The sequence below is a fragment of the Thunnus albacares genome, chromosome 3, assembly GCF_914725855.1.
Source record: "Thunnus albacares chromosome 3, fThuAlb1.1, whole genome shotgun sequence".
NCBI lineage: Eukaryota > Metazoa > Chordata > Actinopteri > Scombriformes > Scombridae > Thunnus > Thunnus albacares.
The window spans coordinates 38492271-38507270 of NC_058108.1; the positions used below are offsets into that span (position 1 = coordinate 38492271).

The 15000-nt window shown below is 46.3% G+C and overlaps 1 protein-coding gene across 5 annotated transcripts in view; it reads right to left on the reverse strand.

The window, feature by feature from the left end:
• Window positions 1-15000, reverse strand: part of alg13 (ALG13 UDP-N-acetylglucosaminyltransferase subunit) — a 37918-nt gene that overhangs the window by 14513 nt on the left and 8405 nt on the right. For 3 of the 5 annotated variants that reach the window (XM_044344156.1, XM_044344176.1, XM_044344181.1), the window contains exons 8-15: window positions 13255-13321; window positions 12973-13090; window positions 12680-12744; window positions 11901-12001; window positions 11582-11667; window positions 7677-7944; window positions 7437-7544; window positions 1191-1341 (exon numbers count right to left, since the gene is read on the reverse strand). In XM_044344156.1, the coding sequence (XP_044200091.1) occupies window positions 1191-1341; window positions 7437-7544; window positions 7677-7944; window positions 11582-11667; window positions 11901-12001; window positions 12680-12744; window positions 12973-13090; window positions 13255-13321 (964 nt within the window). The remainder of the gene's footprint in view (window positions 1-1190; window positions 1342-7436; window positions 7545-7676; window positions 7945-11581; window positions 11668-11900; window positions 12002-12679; window positions 12745-12972; window positions 13091-13254; window positions 13322-15000) is intronic. The other 2 variants (XM_044344163.1, XM_044344170.1) reach the window with 2 other exon arrangements.

The window sequence follows — 15000 nt, forward strand, 5'->3', positions numbered from 1 at the left end:
AGTGCTCAGTTCGGATGTCAGTATTCATTCAATGTAATCACATTTTTTTTGTTTTGTAAACAAACAAACAAACAAACAAACATGTTGGTCTGTATTTATATGAGACGATATTTTACTGTGAAAAAGTAAAGGTTGTCTTATATTCAGGGTCTAGACAGTTATGTGTTCACAACATCAAATATTCTTTTTGAATGGATGAAGCAGCGTTGTCAAACCGACTCCTGCAGCTTGTGTTGCATTCTGGGTCGGAGGAAATAAACTCATGACGAGTGAAAATGAGTCCAAAGCGTCTTGTGATGTATCTGCTGGGTCTGAACTCTAACCCCGGGATTCCCCCGGGAGCGTGTCAGAGGCGTCACTGCGGGGAAGCCTGCACTCCTACTACAGTAATTACAGCAGCCTGGTCAAAGCTGATAAAGTGCCTCAAGGCTACCGTAATTACTGCAGTAGCAGGGCAACTAAACTGCCCAAAACTTGCTCAGCTTTCATTGATTTGGTCATTTTCCTTGATCTTTGTGCTTCTGCTGTGGTTAATTAGGCTACGTAGTTAAACGGTTTCTTTATCCGTCTGTTTTAATTGCGTTTATTGTTGATATACGACCAGGAGTCTGCACGGGGTGTTTTATTTTGAAAATTGACTGGATGCTCAATGCTGTTTCTGCGTCTGACTTCCTGTCCAGCTCGATCTGCTCTGTGCTGCTTGACGCGGCTTCCGTTAAAAACAGACGAGACGCCGATCTTCAGCGCAGCGCAGCGGAGAGCCGCTTTTGAAACGCGCCGCGGCGCCCGGTGGAATCAGATACATTGACTAGAGTGGCTGCGATCAGCTCCGGCGGCGGCGTCAGAGCCGAAACGCGGTGGAATTTAGGGGTAAGAAGCCCTGAGCTAACGTCTACAGTCTGAGCAGCACAGAAACGCAGGCTAACCCTCCGTCAGTGTTCATTCATCAAACAGCCTTAAACAGCCTTAAACAGCCTTAAACAGCCTTAAACAGCCTTAAACAGCCCATCCCCAGTATTCAGTTTCTAATCTGTAACCTCACCACTAGATGCCACTAAATCCTTACACACTGGTCCTTTTTATTATTATTATTGTTATTTTTATTATTATTGTTATTTTTATTATTATTATTGTTATGTATCAAACATTCTTTTTGTTCACTGTGTATCGTGGTTCTTTGTTACTCTCACCGGCAGCGGAGGGAAAACGGCGTCGTTGGCGTCGTCCAGCTGGTAGTACGCGATGGCTGCGTCCAGATCAGCCGGCTCGTCCACCGTCTCCGCCGGGAAACCGAACTGACACTCTTTATTCAGAGCCGCCGCCAGCTGACGCCGACTGCGACTGAACAGAGACACAAACAAACAAGTAGAAACAAAGTGATGACGTTCTCTCAGGTATGAACACGCTGCTGCGATGCTTTCTGCAGATAATAAACACTTGAATCCTCCTCTAGATTAGATCTCTGCTGTCCAAATCCATTATTGAACAGATGATAGATTGTAAAACTGGTCTGATAGTATTATGAAACAGGAAGTAAGGCTAAAAGGCAAATAAACACTCAGCAGATTAAATGTACAGTAGGGAGACATCCAGGACATCTATGAGAGGAAAAAACAGTACGGGCCAAATAAGTAACATCTTTCTCCTGAATGTTACATTAAACACATCAGTTGAGCTTTAAATGGTCATTACATTTAACAGCAAAATCCTTTCATATAGAATATAACTTTACCTTTATTTAATAGTTGTAAGGTTTACATATTTGTGTTATTTTCATTATTGTATGCTGTTATCTTATATGTAATATTTAATACTTGGCTACATAGTATCCATGGTAACGATGCAGCTATAAAGCCCGTTACCGGGGCAACAAGTCAGACCAGGTGTGTGTGTAACCTGTAAATAATAATGTACAGCTGACCTGAGAGACTTTATTACTAATTATAATGATATTGACATTCAGAGTTATTATCTATGATTCATCTGTATCAATAATCTATAATATAGTGAGTTATTGATCCTGGTCGAGGTTCGACCGTCGGCCCTGTGATTTATTATTTAACGGTTATTAAGCTTCGTCACAGAAATCATTTATTAGTTTTGATTTTATTTATGTTTAATAGTTTTACAGACTCGTTTCCTCCGGATCCTCAAGTGCTTGTTATCAATAAACAGACGTCACTGAATCGACCTCGGAGCGTCTTCGTTGGAATCGACTGACGTTACTGTCAGCCGTTAGTCCACCATCATCATCATCATCATCACAACACAACGCAGAGCCTGCAGGCTGTCACTATTATCAGCCATATAAAGGAAACCTTATAAACTGTGAGGCTCATCTAGTCCCCCGTTACAGCTGGAAGAGGAAACCACATTAGAACAGACGGCCTTATATAAATGATTTATATAAAGACTTGTGCGAGATAAAGTTTAAATTACATTATGCCTGTCATTAAGAAGTGTGATGCATTAGTCTCATCATAAAGAAATAAATCAGGTCTGTCAATGATTCTATGAACATTTATACGTCAGCGTGGAGCCAGGATGAGAAGATGAACCAGTAACAACGAGTAGAGTCCTTGGATGCACTGAAGCAGTGAGGTCTCCAGGCGTCGACAGCTTTCCCGTTCAATATTATAGGAATTTTTTGGGCATATTGGCTTCTATCCCAACAAAAGTTTATTGGGAAGGATTTAATTTGGAGTCTTTGCCTAATACAAATAATAATAAAGATTGATTGATTGATTGATAATACATTTAACGAAGCGTTAATATAACTGACAGAGATGCAATGGATCCCTCAAATTATAGACATACAGCGCTGCTTGAAAGTATGTGAACTCTTTAGAATTTGCTCTATTTCTGCATAAATGACCTAAAATATGATCAGATTTCCTAAAACTAGATAAAGAAACATCAATTAAACAAATGAGACAATAACTTTACACTTGTTTGGTTATTTATTGAGGAAAATGATCCAATGTTGCCTTATTTAAAGAAGAGAAATCTGAGTCTTCACTAAACAGGTTTGTGGAAGTGTGTCATGGCTCAAACAAAGGAGATTTCTGAGGACCTTAGAAGAAGAGTTGTTGATGCTCATCAGGCTGGAAAAGGTTACAAAACCATTTCTAAAGAGTTTGGACTCCACCAGTCGACTGTCAGGCAGATCGTGTATAAATTGAAGACATTCAACACCACTGTTACCCTAAATTCTGCAGGAAAATGTCAAAGTATCCATCAGTGTACTGAATTTCAACATAAAGTGAGTCATGCAGCACAACAACCCTAAACACACAAGTCGTTCTACCAAAGAACGGTTAAAACAGAAGAAAGATAATGTTTTGCAATGTCAGAGTCAAAGTCCTGACTTTAATCCTAAAGAAATGGAGTTGAAGGACCTGAAGCAGGCAGTTCATGGTGAGAAGCCCACCAGCATCCCTGAGCTGAGACTGATCTGTGAGGAGGAACGATGTGCAGAGCTGATAAACACTTACTGGAAACGTTTGGTTGAAGTTATTGCAGCAAAAGGAGGTCACACCAGTTACTGAAAGCAAAGGTTCACATACTTCTGCCTCACACAAATATCTAAGATTGGATAACTTTCCTCAATAAATAAATCAATAACTTTAATGTTTTTTGTCTCATTCGTTTAACTGGGATCCCTTCATCTAGCTTTAGGACTGATCATCATGTTTTAGATCATATTTATGGAGAAACAGAGAAGTTTCTAAAGGGTTCAAGAACTTTCAAACAGCGCTGTATACGCTTAATTAATGTTGACTGTAAAGTACTGACGTAAATATTAGCTCCATGATTAGTGAAAGTGTTGCCATCTATAATTAATGCTGGCCTAGGTCCTCAGCTGATAATTACTACATTCAATATGGCTGAACTCCTCAAGCATTGACCAGTAATTGCCATCTCCCTGGATGTCATGGTGGAACGGAGATTCCTAAGTACAGCTCCGTCATTCTTTGGGTTTGTCTGTGGATCAGTACTGTGTATGAAAACTCTAAGGCTGCTGTTATTACATTCTTCAGCATCTCGTGAGGAACATGCCCAGGTTGCCCCGCTCTCTCTGTTGTTATTCACAATTTTCTTGAAACACCTGCAGATATTAGCTCTGCAGCTAACGAGACGGCTAGCTGCCTCCGTCAACCATCAACTATACATCGCACGACAAGACACCCCACAATGACGAGTCGCCCGCTCCCGAACACACACAGCTAAAACAACATTATTCCCTCAACAAAGGAGCAGAAAACAAGCTCCAGAGCGACAGCAGAATGCAGCTCTTTTGTTTTTCCTGTTGGTGTCCAAAGGTCGTAATAATCACACATTTCACAACAAAACTGCAGCTCGTCGCTGCCCGGCAACAGCTCCCTGAGCCTGCTGGTGTTTAGTAAACACGGTTGGTAACAGAAGTTGGCGGTTTGTGGTTTGGGTCTGGTTCAAGTGGTTGATTGACACATATATGTGTGAGTTGGGTGGTGCTGATTGGCTCTCACTGTGGTGGGAAGTGTTCTAGTCAGGTAACTACATCTCTGGTTAAATGTGCTTCCTACCGCCTCCACATACCCATCATACCTACCTCAGCATGGCCCCTCCCAGTTTACCCAGTGACCTCCACCACAACATACCTGTCCTACGTCATACAACTCCAGCTGCTGCCTACACTGTACATCAAAGAAGTAGACCTAGGGCTAAAACTTAGTGCAAATCAGCTTCAAGAAGCTTGATTCTGCACCTTCCATGTCCTGATTTGAAGTTTGCATTATTGAACATTAGATCGCTGTCTAGTAAGTTTCTATATTAGTGATTTTATTTCTCAATATGGTCTACATTTTCTATTTCTCACTGAATGTTTGCTCTGCCTCAGCAACACTTATTCTGCCCCTGATTATAGCTTTTTATTCTCCGCTAGACGAGGCAAGGAAGCGGCTGGAATAGTAACCATCTCTTCTGATTTGGTCAACTGCACTGAACACATTTTTGTTTAGGGTAGTTGGAGATTTCTCAACGTTTTAATATTTAGTCATGATTATTAGAACTTATTAATATTCAAAAGCACATTCTTGCACTAACCATTTATAGACCCCCACAGCACAATCCTATATATTTGACAGGTTCCAGTTTCTGATCACTTCTGTGTCTTTTTCAAAGTTTCTCTCCACTCCCACTAAGTGTTGAGAGCCTGACACATATACTTATCACACATACTTGGTGTGTAACAAAACAAGAGTTAGCGCCATGTCTGGGTCGAGAATTTTAAGAAGTATAAACATGTACTTTCAGCTGCTAGGACAGCATATTTCTCTCACTTGATTAACATTAACATTTCTGTTTGATACTGTTGCTAAACCCTCACAGAACATCCCTGCCGACAGCTCTTCATACAATGCTGATGATTTTCTGAAATTCTTCACAAATAAGATTGACTCAATTAGAGATAAAGTCACTGGTCCACAATCCTCTCAGAATAATGAACTCTCCAGTACTTTGATGGATGCAGACACACTCAGACCAACTGCACCCTTTCAGTTTTTACCAGCCTGGTACCTGCTTCCAAACCCACAACCTGCATATTAGACCCTATACCATCTAATCTTTTTAAGGAACTGTTTCCTGTTTTAAGTAGTCCATGGGCTCAGTGCATTCAGCTTTTAAAACTGCTAAAACTAAAACTGCTGCTTAAAAATTTTGAACAATTATAGACCACTTTCCAATCTTCCTTTTATGTCAGAATTACTTGAGAGAGTAGTCGCTGATCAACTCACTGCCTGCTTATCCATCGGTCTCATCATTCTACTGAAACTGCCTTGACAAGAGTAGTCAATGATCTACTAATTACTGTTGATTCTGACTCAACATCATTGCTGCTGCTTCTTGACTTGAGTGCAGCTTTTGACACTGTGGACCACAGCATACTTCTAGGCTACTTGGAGAAGCATATTGGTATCCAGGAGACAGTGCTTTCATGGTTTCAATCATATTTATCAAATAGAACTCAATGTGTAAGTAACAACGATACAATCTCTGAAGTTTCTGAGGTAAAGTTTGGTGTTCCCCAGGGATCGGTCCTTGGCCCTATGCTTTTTCTATCTACTTCCCCTTTATGACATCATTTGCAAATATGGTTTGCTACGCTGATGATACGCCGCTATATGTTCCTGTCAAGCCAAATGACCTTTCCCAACTCCTACATTTAGAGGCATGTCTATCAGAAATTTAAAAAATGGATGAATATGAACTTTTATAAGTATTATTTCTGAAAGCTCGACCATCAACAACCTTGGAGGGATTTTTGATTCTCATCTGACATTCCGGTCTCATATCAGGACTATTACCGAGACAGCGTTTTTTCATCTTAGTAATATTGCCAAAATCCAACCTATTCAATTGTTGTGTGACACTGAAACCTTAATCCATACATTTGAATCTTCCAGACTTGATCACTATAATGACTTTTCCTCTGGTCTTCAGCTTGTTCAGAATGCTACAGCTAGAATCTTGACAAAAACTTGAAAATCTGACCATATAACACCAAGTCTGGCATCTTCACTACTGCCAAACTGCGGGGATATGTTGCTTTTTCACCACAGTAAGAAAAAGTCCATACTGTCACAGCCCTTCTTCCATTATCCTGCTTTGCTTGTCATCCAGCTGTGATGCAAACTGTGACTACAGACTTTACATTTGCACTTAGCGCAGCGCTAAGCGGCGGCGGGCTCATGCTAAAGCTTCCTGCAGAACTGATTTGACCTTGTGATGTAGTAACAAGTACCGCTTCAACACCTCTTGCTCTTAAGCCGTGAATATTTAAATTTCAAGTAACTTAAAAAGAGCAAGGAGATAAAACAGTAATTTTACAGTACAAGAGGCCCCACCATCACCCTGATCCATCCCAAACATCAGCTTTATTGTTTTACACAATACCAGTCCTTTAACATTTCTGAAGTTATTCTTATGGTTATTCTTATCTCTTACGTTATTCTTATCTAATTTTACACAGAGCAACTTTAAAACAAGATCAACTGAAGCAGCAGGAGATCAGCCAACTAGGAGAGGATCTCAGAAGATCTCAGAACACTGTGAAGATGATTGGCAGAGACAAACAGAAAGCCGACGACTTCATCAACAAACTGAGGTGGCCTCCTGACATGCTCTGAAGAAACATCGACAACACCTAAACTACACCTACACTGATGGAGTGACGGACTAAGCCTTGGTGGACTGCAGGGTGTTGATATGAGAACTCACTCAGTTCAACACCAGGAGTCTTATACAGCAGCCATGTTGGAAACCAGGACCTGTACTGAGACTTAACTTTGGACTAAAAATATTCAACTAAGAGAAAATGATCGCTAGTTTCAGCCCTAACGAGCGAACATCAGAACACAGAAATGACAACATGCAGCTGTATGCATTTGTTTTACCGTGACCTGAAGGCGTAGTTCTCATAGTCATGGTAATATCGTCTGCCAGGGTGGTAATAGGTCAGCTGTGGACCAATCAGGTGACGGTTCAGGAAGCGGGTGGAGCTTCTGGCCAGAATTCATGAGACAGGTAGACACACACACACACACACACACACACACACATGCAGGTTCTCCTCATTATCCGTGTGGCTACATGTTTCTGGACTCAGCAGGTAACAGACACGTGTTGTGTCTTACCTGGAGGCTCCGTAGCGAGGAGGTCTGGCTGTGGGATGGTGGTGGTGCGGGGGTGCATAGGGGTCATAGGTCATTGCTCCGGGTGATGGGGGAGGGGGAGGGCGAGGGTGGCCCGCTGGCTGGAAGCGAGGGGGCAGTGCAGAGGGGGCCGGGCCTCCATATGAGGAGGGTGGTGGCATCAGCAGCTCTGCCCCCTTCATCCCGCTGCTTCCCCGGGACTTCCTGAAGTAACGATGGCGGTGATGGCGCTGACCACGAGAGTCTGAGTCTAAGAGGGAGACAGAACGAGACAAGAGGAGACAAGGACTGAGAGTAAAAGGCAGTAGTTGGGCTTTACGGTAGTCAGAAGGATGTTACAGTAGTCGGAATGCCGTTACGGTAGTTGGAGGGTGTTGGAGGGTGCTAGGGTAGTTGGAGGGTGTTAGGGTAGTTGGAGGGTGTTACGGTGGTTGGAGGGTGTTACGGTGGTTGGAGGGTGCTAGGGTAGTTGGGGGGTGTTAGGGTGGTTGGAGGGTGTTAGGGTAGTTGGAGGGTGTTAGGGTAGTTGGAGGGTGTTACGGTGGTTGGAGGGTGTTAGGGTGGTTGGAGGGTGTTAGGGTGGTTGGAGGGTGTTAGGGTGGTTGGAGGGTGCTAGGGTAGTTGGAGGGTGTTACGGTGGTTGGAGGGTGTTAGGGTAGTTGGAGGGTGTTAGGGTAGTTGGAGGGTGTTAGGGTAGTTGGAGGGTGTTAGGGTAGTTGGAGGGTGTTAGGGTAGTTGGAGGGTGTTACGGTGGTTGGAGGGTGTTAGGGTGGTTGGAGGGTGTTAGGGTGGTTGGAGGGTGCTAGGGTAGTTGGAGGGTGTTACGGTGGTTGGAGGGTGTTAGGGTAGTTGGAGGGTGTTAGGGTAGTTGGAGGGTGTTAGGGTAGTTGGAGGGTGTTAGGGTGGTTGGAGGGTGTTAGGGTGGTTGGAGGGTGTTAGGGTAGTTGGAGGGTGTTAGGGTAGTTGGAGGGTGTTAGGGTGGTTGGAGGGTGTTAGGGTGGTTGGAGGGTGTTAGGGTGGTTGGAGGGTGTTAGGGTAGTTGGAGGGTGTTACGGTGGTTGGAGGGTGTTAGGGTGGTTGGAGGGTGTTAGGGTGGTTGGAGGGTGCTAGGGTGGTTGGAGGGTGTTACGGTGGTTGGAGGGTGTTAGGGTGGTTGGAGGGTGTTAGGGTGGTTGGAGGGTGTTACGGTGGTTGGAGGGTGTTAGGGTGGTTGGAGGGTGTTAGGGTGGTTGGAGGGTGTTACGGTGGTTGGAGGGTGTTACGGTGGTTGGAGGGTGTTAGGGTGGTTGGAGGGTGTTAGGGTAGTTGGAGGGTGTTAGGGTAGTTGGAGGGTGTTAGGGTAGTTGGAGGGTGTTAGGGTGGTTGGAGGGTGTTACGGTGGTTGGAGGGTGTTAGGGTGGTTGGAGGGTGTTAGGGTGGTTGGAGGGTGTTAGGGTGGTTGGAGGGTGTTAGGGTAGTTGGAGGGTGTTAGGGTAGTTGGAGGGTGTTAGGGTGGTTGGAGGGTGTTAGGGTGGTTGGAGGGTGTTAGGGTGGTTGGAGGGTGTTAGGGTAGTTGGAGGGTGTTACGGTGGTTGGAGGGTGTTAGGGTGGTTGGAGGGTGTTAGGGTGGTTGGAGGGTGCTAGGGTGGTTGGAGGGTGTTACGGTGGTTGGAGGGTGTTAGGGTGGTTGGAGGGTGTTAGGGTGGTTGGAGGGTGTTACGGTGGTTGGAGGGTGTTAGGGTGGTTGGAGGGTGTTAGGGTGGTTGGAGGGTGTTACGGTGGTTGGAGGGTGTTAGGGTGGTTGGAGGGTGTTAGGGTGGTTGGAGGGTGTTACGGTGGTTGGAGGGTGTTACGGTGGTTGGAGGGTGTTAGGGTGGTTGGAGGGTGTTAGGGTAGTTGGAGGGCGTTACGGTGGTTGGAGGGCGTTAGGGTGGTTGGAGGGCGTTAGGGTGGTTGGAGGGTGCTAGGGTAGTTGGAGGGTGCTAGGGTAGTTGGAGGGTGCTAGGGTAGTTGGAGGGTGCTAGGGTAGTTGGAGGGTGCTAGGGTGGTTGGAGGGTGTTAGGGTAGTTGGAGGGTGTTAGGGTGGTTGGAGGGTGTTACGGTGGTTGGAGGGTGTTACGGTGGTTGGAGGGTGCTAGGGTAGTTGGGGGGTGTTAGGGTGGTTGGAGGGTGTTAGGGTAGTTGGAGGGTGTTAGGGTAGTTGGAGGGTGTTACGGTGGTTGGAGGGTGTTAGGGTGGTTGGAGGGTGTTAGGGTGGTTGGAGGGTGCTAGGGTAGTTGGAGGGTGTTACGGTGGTTGGAGGGTGTTAGGGTAGTTGGAGGGTGTTAGGGTAGTTGGAGGGTGTTAGGGTAGTTGGAGGGTGTTAGGGTAGTTGGAGGGTGTTAGGGTAGTTGGAGGGTGTTACGGTGGTTGGAGGGTGTTAGGGTGGTTGGAGGGTGTTAGGGTGGTTGGAGGGTGCTAGGGTAGTTGGAGGGTGTTACGGTGGTTGGAGGGTGTTAGGGTAGTTGGAGGGTGTTAGGGTAGTTGGAGGGTGTTAGGGTGGTTGGAGGGTGTTAGGGTGGTTGGAGGGTGTTAGGGTAGTTGGAGGGTGTTAGGGTAGTTGGAGGGTGTTAGGGTGGTTGGAGGGTGTTAGGGTGGTTGGAGGGTGTTAGGGTGGTTGGAGGGTGTTAGGGTGGTTGGAGGGTGTTAGGGTAGTTGGAGGGTGTTACGGTGGTTGGAGGGTGTTAGGGTGGTTGGAGGGTGTTAGGGTGGTTGGAGGGTGTTAGGGTAGTTGGAGGGTGTTAGGGTAGTTGGAGGGTGTTAGGGTGGTTGGAGGGTGTTAGGGTGGTTGGAGGGTGTTAGGGTGGTTGGAGGGTGTTAGGGTGGTTGGAGGGTGTTACGGTGGTTGGAGGGTGTTACGGTGGTTGGAGGGTGTTAGGGTGGTTGGAGGGTGTTAGGGTGGTTGGAGGGTGTTACGGTGGTTGGAGGGTGTTACGGTGGTTGGAGGGTGTTAGGGTAGTTGGAGGGTGTTAGGGTAGTTGGAGGGTGTTATGGTAGTTGGAGGGTGCTAGGGTAGTTGGAGGGTGTTAGGGTAGTTGGAGGGTGTTAGGGTAGTTGGAGGGTGCTAGGGTAGTTGGAGGGTGTTACGGTAGTTGGAGGGTGCTAGGGTAGTTGGAGGGTGCTAGGGTAGTTGGAGGGTGTTAGGGTAGTTGGAGGGTGTTAGGGTAGTTGGAGGGTGTTAGGGTAGTTGGAGGGTGTTAGGGTAGTTGGAGGGTGCTAGGGTAGTTGGAGGGTGTTATGGTAGTTGGAGGGTGTTAGAGTAGTTGGAGGGTGTTAGGGTAGTTGGAGGGTGCTAGGGTAGTTGGAGGGTGTTAGGGTAGTTGGAGGGTGTTATGGTAGTTGGAGGGTGCTAGGGTAGTTGGAGGGTGTTAGGGTAGTTGGAGGGTGTTAGGGTAGTTGGAGGGTGTTAGGGTAGTTGGAGGGTGTTAGGGTAGTTGGAGGGTGTTATGGTAGTTGGAGGGTGCTAGGGTAGTTGGAGGGTGTTAGGGTAGTTGGAGGGTGTTAGGGTAGTTGGAGGGTGTTAGAGTAGTTGGAGGGTGCTAGGGTAGTTGGAGGGTGCTAGGGTAGTTGGAGGGTGTTAGGGTAGTTGGAGGGTGTTAGGGTAGTTGGAGGGTGTTAGGGTAGTTGGAGGGTGCTAGGGTAGTTGGAGGGTGTTAGGGTAGTTGGAGGGTGTTAGGGTAGTTGGAGGGTGTTAGGGTAGTTGGAGGGTGCTAGGGTAGTTGGAGGGTGTTAGGGTAGTTGGAGGGTGCTAGGGTAGTTGGAGGGTGTTAGGGTAGTTGGAGGGTGCTAGGGTAGTTGGAGGGTGCTAGGGTAGTTGGAGGGTGCTAGGGTAGTCTGAAGGCTGTTACTGGAACTCAGTGTAAACATACCAAGGTCTCCTTTCCTAGTGGGAGCAGCAACATTCCAGGCTGGAACTGGATTCACTGGTTTCAGATCAGTCAGAGGAACCAGGTGTCTGACAGACAGGGAGGAACATTATTACAGGTAAACTGTTTGATCGGGCCAGTGTGAAGCCTCTACCAGCCTTCTTACGTAGAACCAAAAGTCTGAATACACTTTCAGTTGCTCAGCCTTGATGATCTGTTTAACTTTAAGACCATTTTGTCTGGCCCTCACTTGTTCAAAGGGCTGTTTGAGGGTTCAGAGTTAGTCTGAGGGTAAAAGTTAATAGTTTTTGTTGTGTGTTACTTCTCTCCCAGCTCCTCGATGAAGACGGTGACGGCTGATGAATGAGTTCCTACTTCCTGGATGAAGGCGTTGTAGTACTTCCCCTTCGGCTCCAGACGCACCTGAAAAAGTATTTTACCAACATATTCTGATTATTATGTCATTTATTATTATTTATTCAACACCCTTTAGTCCCTTCCACTCAGAAACGTGTTCTTCTTGTTCCCTCAGCTGGATGTTGTTCTCTTCTCTCTGCAGAATGATGTGTGTGAAGAGTTTCTTTCTTTTAACATTCATCTGCTGAAGGCGGAAAGTTTCTCTGATCATCTTAAATCTCAGTTCAACACGTGCACCCGCAAACATGATGTGTGACATCACAACTACTTTGGAGCCAATCACGGTCCAGTATGCAACTTACACGAGTGTGATGTGTAAACCTGAAGCCTCCAGAGCACAAACGCTGAGAATGAACTTACAGTGAAGGAGGAACATCTGGAGTCCAGCAGGAAAACTTCAGAAATATACAGAATGACAGATTCTGGTTTTTAATGAGCTGTCCTTAGAAGGCCACCGTACAGAAGATAAACAATCTGATTTGAGAAACAAACTTTTCAGTTTTCCTCCACGAGTGATTGAGAGCTAATCCTAACAGCCAATCTACGTAGAGAGCGTTTTTAGAAGCGTTTTTGGCATAATCAGAACAAACAGCTGTTTAAATCACACCAATCTCCCGCTGTGTTTATATTTTTGGGATCTATATTGATGAATCTTCTTCCAGTATGCCTGAGAGCTTCTCTTACCTGACACTTGTCTCCCAGGAAGTACTGCCTCCCTGCAAACACCATGTAGTCTGTCTTCTGCATCTCTGTCACACACACAGTTCAGATTACATAGTAATCAGGTTATTTTAGTGAGATTACACACGTCTCAGTGTTCCCTCAACATCACTCACATGTGTGTACAGTCACAAATCTCACAGGCGGTTCAGTATTTTTAGGCCTTTTATTTGAACATCATGACTTTTGATTCTATAAATATATTTCAAAACAACAATCAAACTTTCTTCTCAGGATCCTTCCAGCATGTTTGTTACCTTTGCAGGTGTCCTGCCAAACATCAAACTCCACGTTTCTGTAAACCTCTCCATCCAGAGACTTCATCACTTTATAGGGCAGAGACAGTCTGGAGGGGGGCGGGGCTTCAGCAGGCGGCTGCACAAACAACCAACAACAACAACGATGACTGAGGACTCTGCTGTCTTACAGGATCTTTCATTCTAACAGGTGTAAACGCTCCTCTCAGACATGACCTTTGACCTTAGTGACTAAGACATGACCAGCCCCCCCCCCCCCCCCACACACACACACACACACACCTTGCCGTCATCTGTCACAGTTCGGTGTTTCTCCTCAGCAGCTCCGCCCAACTCAGACTCTTCCCTGCTGGATAAAACAAACGCACCTCATTTAGCATTAATAAACACTTTTTAATGTTTTTTTAATGTATCTGTAACACTTGACGTGTCCTCACATAACGGTGTGTTATATGGACAGTTACACAGGATGTGATCAGTCAGCTCATTGGTGGAGGTGTGTTAACGGGGGAGTTGCCCTTGAAACTGGGATGATGGCGGCTTTTAAATGTAAAATAAACATGTAAACAAAGACTTAATACGTTTTGTAACACATGTCTAGTGTGACTATAATAATAAGGGGACGTTTTATGCTTTTCCTCATTTTCAGACTCACATGTCACGACGTCAGATGTTCATGTTCAAAGTGGCCGACGGGTCACATAACGAGGTAAACGTATGTAGAAGTCATTCCTGTGAGCAGGAAGCAGAACGCTCCGTCTCCAACCATTTTTTCTACTTTCAGCTCGAGCTGATGTCAGCACAGCACCTGTTGGAGGTGTGCTGACGTCTGCAGCTCTTCATCAAACATCATCATCACTGTGGCTGTTCCTGATTGTACTCTTCCTCCCTGCGTTATTTCTAACTAACCCGCTAAACAACTAGCTCCATATTTTGTTGTTTTTTGTTTTTCAGGTGTGTGTGTGTGTGTGTGTGTGTACCTGTGACCTCAGTCCTCAGGTGTGTGTGTGTGTGTGTGTGTGTGTGTACCTGTGACCTCAGTCCTCAGGTGTGTGTGTGTGTGTGTGTGTGTGTACCTGTGACCTCAGTCCTCAGGTGTGTGTGTGTGTGTGTGTGTGTGTACCTGTGACCTCAGTCCTCAGGTGTGTGTGTGTGTGTGTGTGTGTGTGTGTACCTGTGACCTCAGTCCTCAGGTGTGTGTGTGTGTGTGTGTGTGTGTGTGTACCTGTGACCTCGGTCCTCAGGTGTGTGTGTGTGTGTGTGTGTGTGTGTGTACCTGTGACCTCAGTCCTCAGGTGTGTGTGTGTGTGTGTGTGTGTGTGTACCTGTGACCTCGGTCCTCAGGTGTGTGTGTGTGTGTGTGTACCTGTGACCTCGGTCCTCAGGTGTGTGTGTGTGTGTGTGTACCTGTGACCTCGGTCCTCAGGTGTGTGTGTGTGTGTGTGTACCTGTGACCTCAGTCCTCAGGTGTGTGTGTGTGTGTGTGTGTACCTGTGACCTCGGTCCTCAGGTGTGTGTGTGTGTGTGTGTGTGTGTGTGTGTACCTGTGACCTCGGTCCTCAGGTGTGTGTGTGTGTGTGTACCTGTGACCTCAGTCCTCAGGTGTGTGTGTGTGTGTACCTGTGACCTCAGTCCTCAGGTGTGTGTGTGTGTGTGTGTGTGTACCTGTGACCTCAGTCCTCAGGTGTGTGTGTGTGTGTGTGTGTACCTGTGACCTCAGTCCTCAGGTGTGTGTGTGTGTGTGTACCTGTGACCTCAGTCCTCAGGTGTGTGTGTGTGTACCTGTGACCTCGGTCCTCAGGTGTGTGTGTGTGTACCTGTGACCTCGGTCCTCAGGTGTGTGTGTGTGTACCTGTGACCTCAGTCCTCAGGTGTGTTTGTGTGTACCTGTGACCTCGGTCCTCAGGTGTGTTTGTGTGTGTGTGTGTGTACCTGTGACCTCAGTCCTCAGGTGTGTGTGTGTGTACCTGTGACCTCGGTCCTCAGGTGTGTTTGTGTGTACCTGTGACCTCGGTCCTCAGGTGTGTT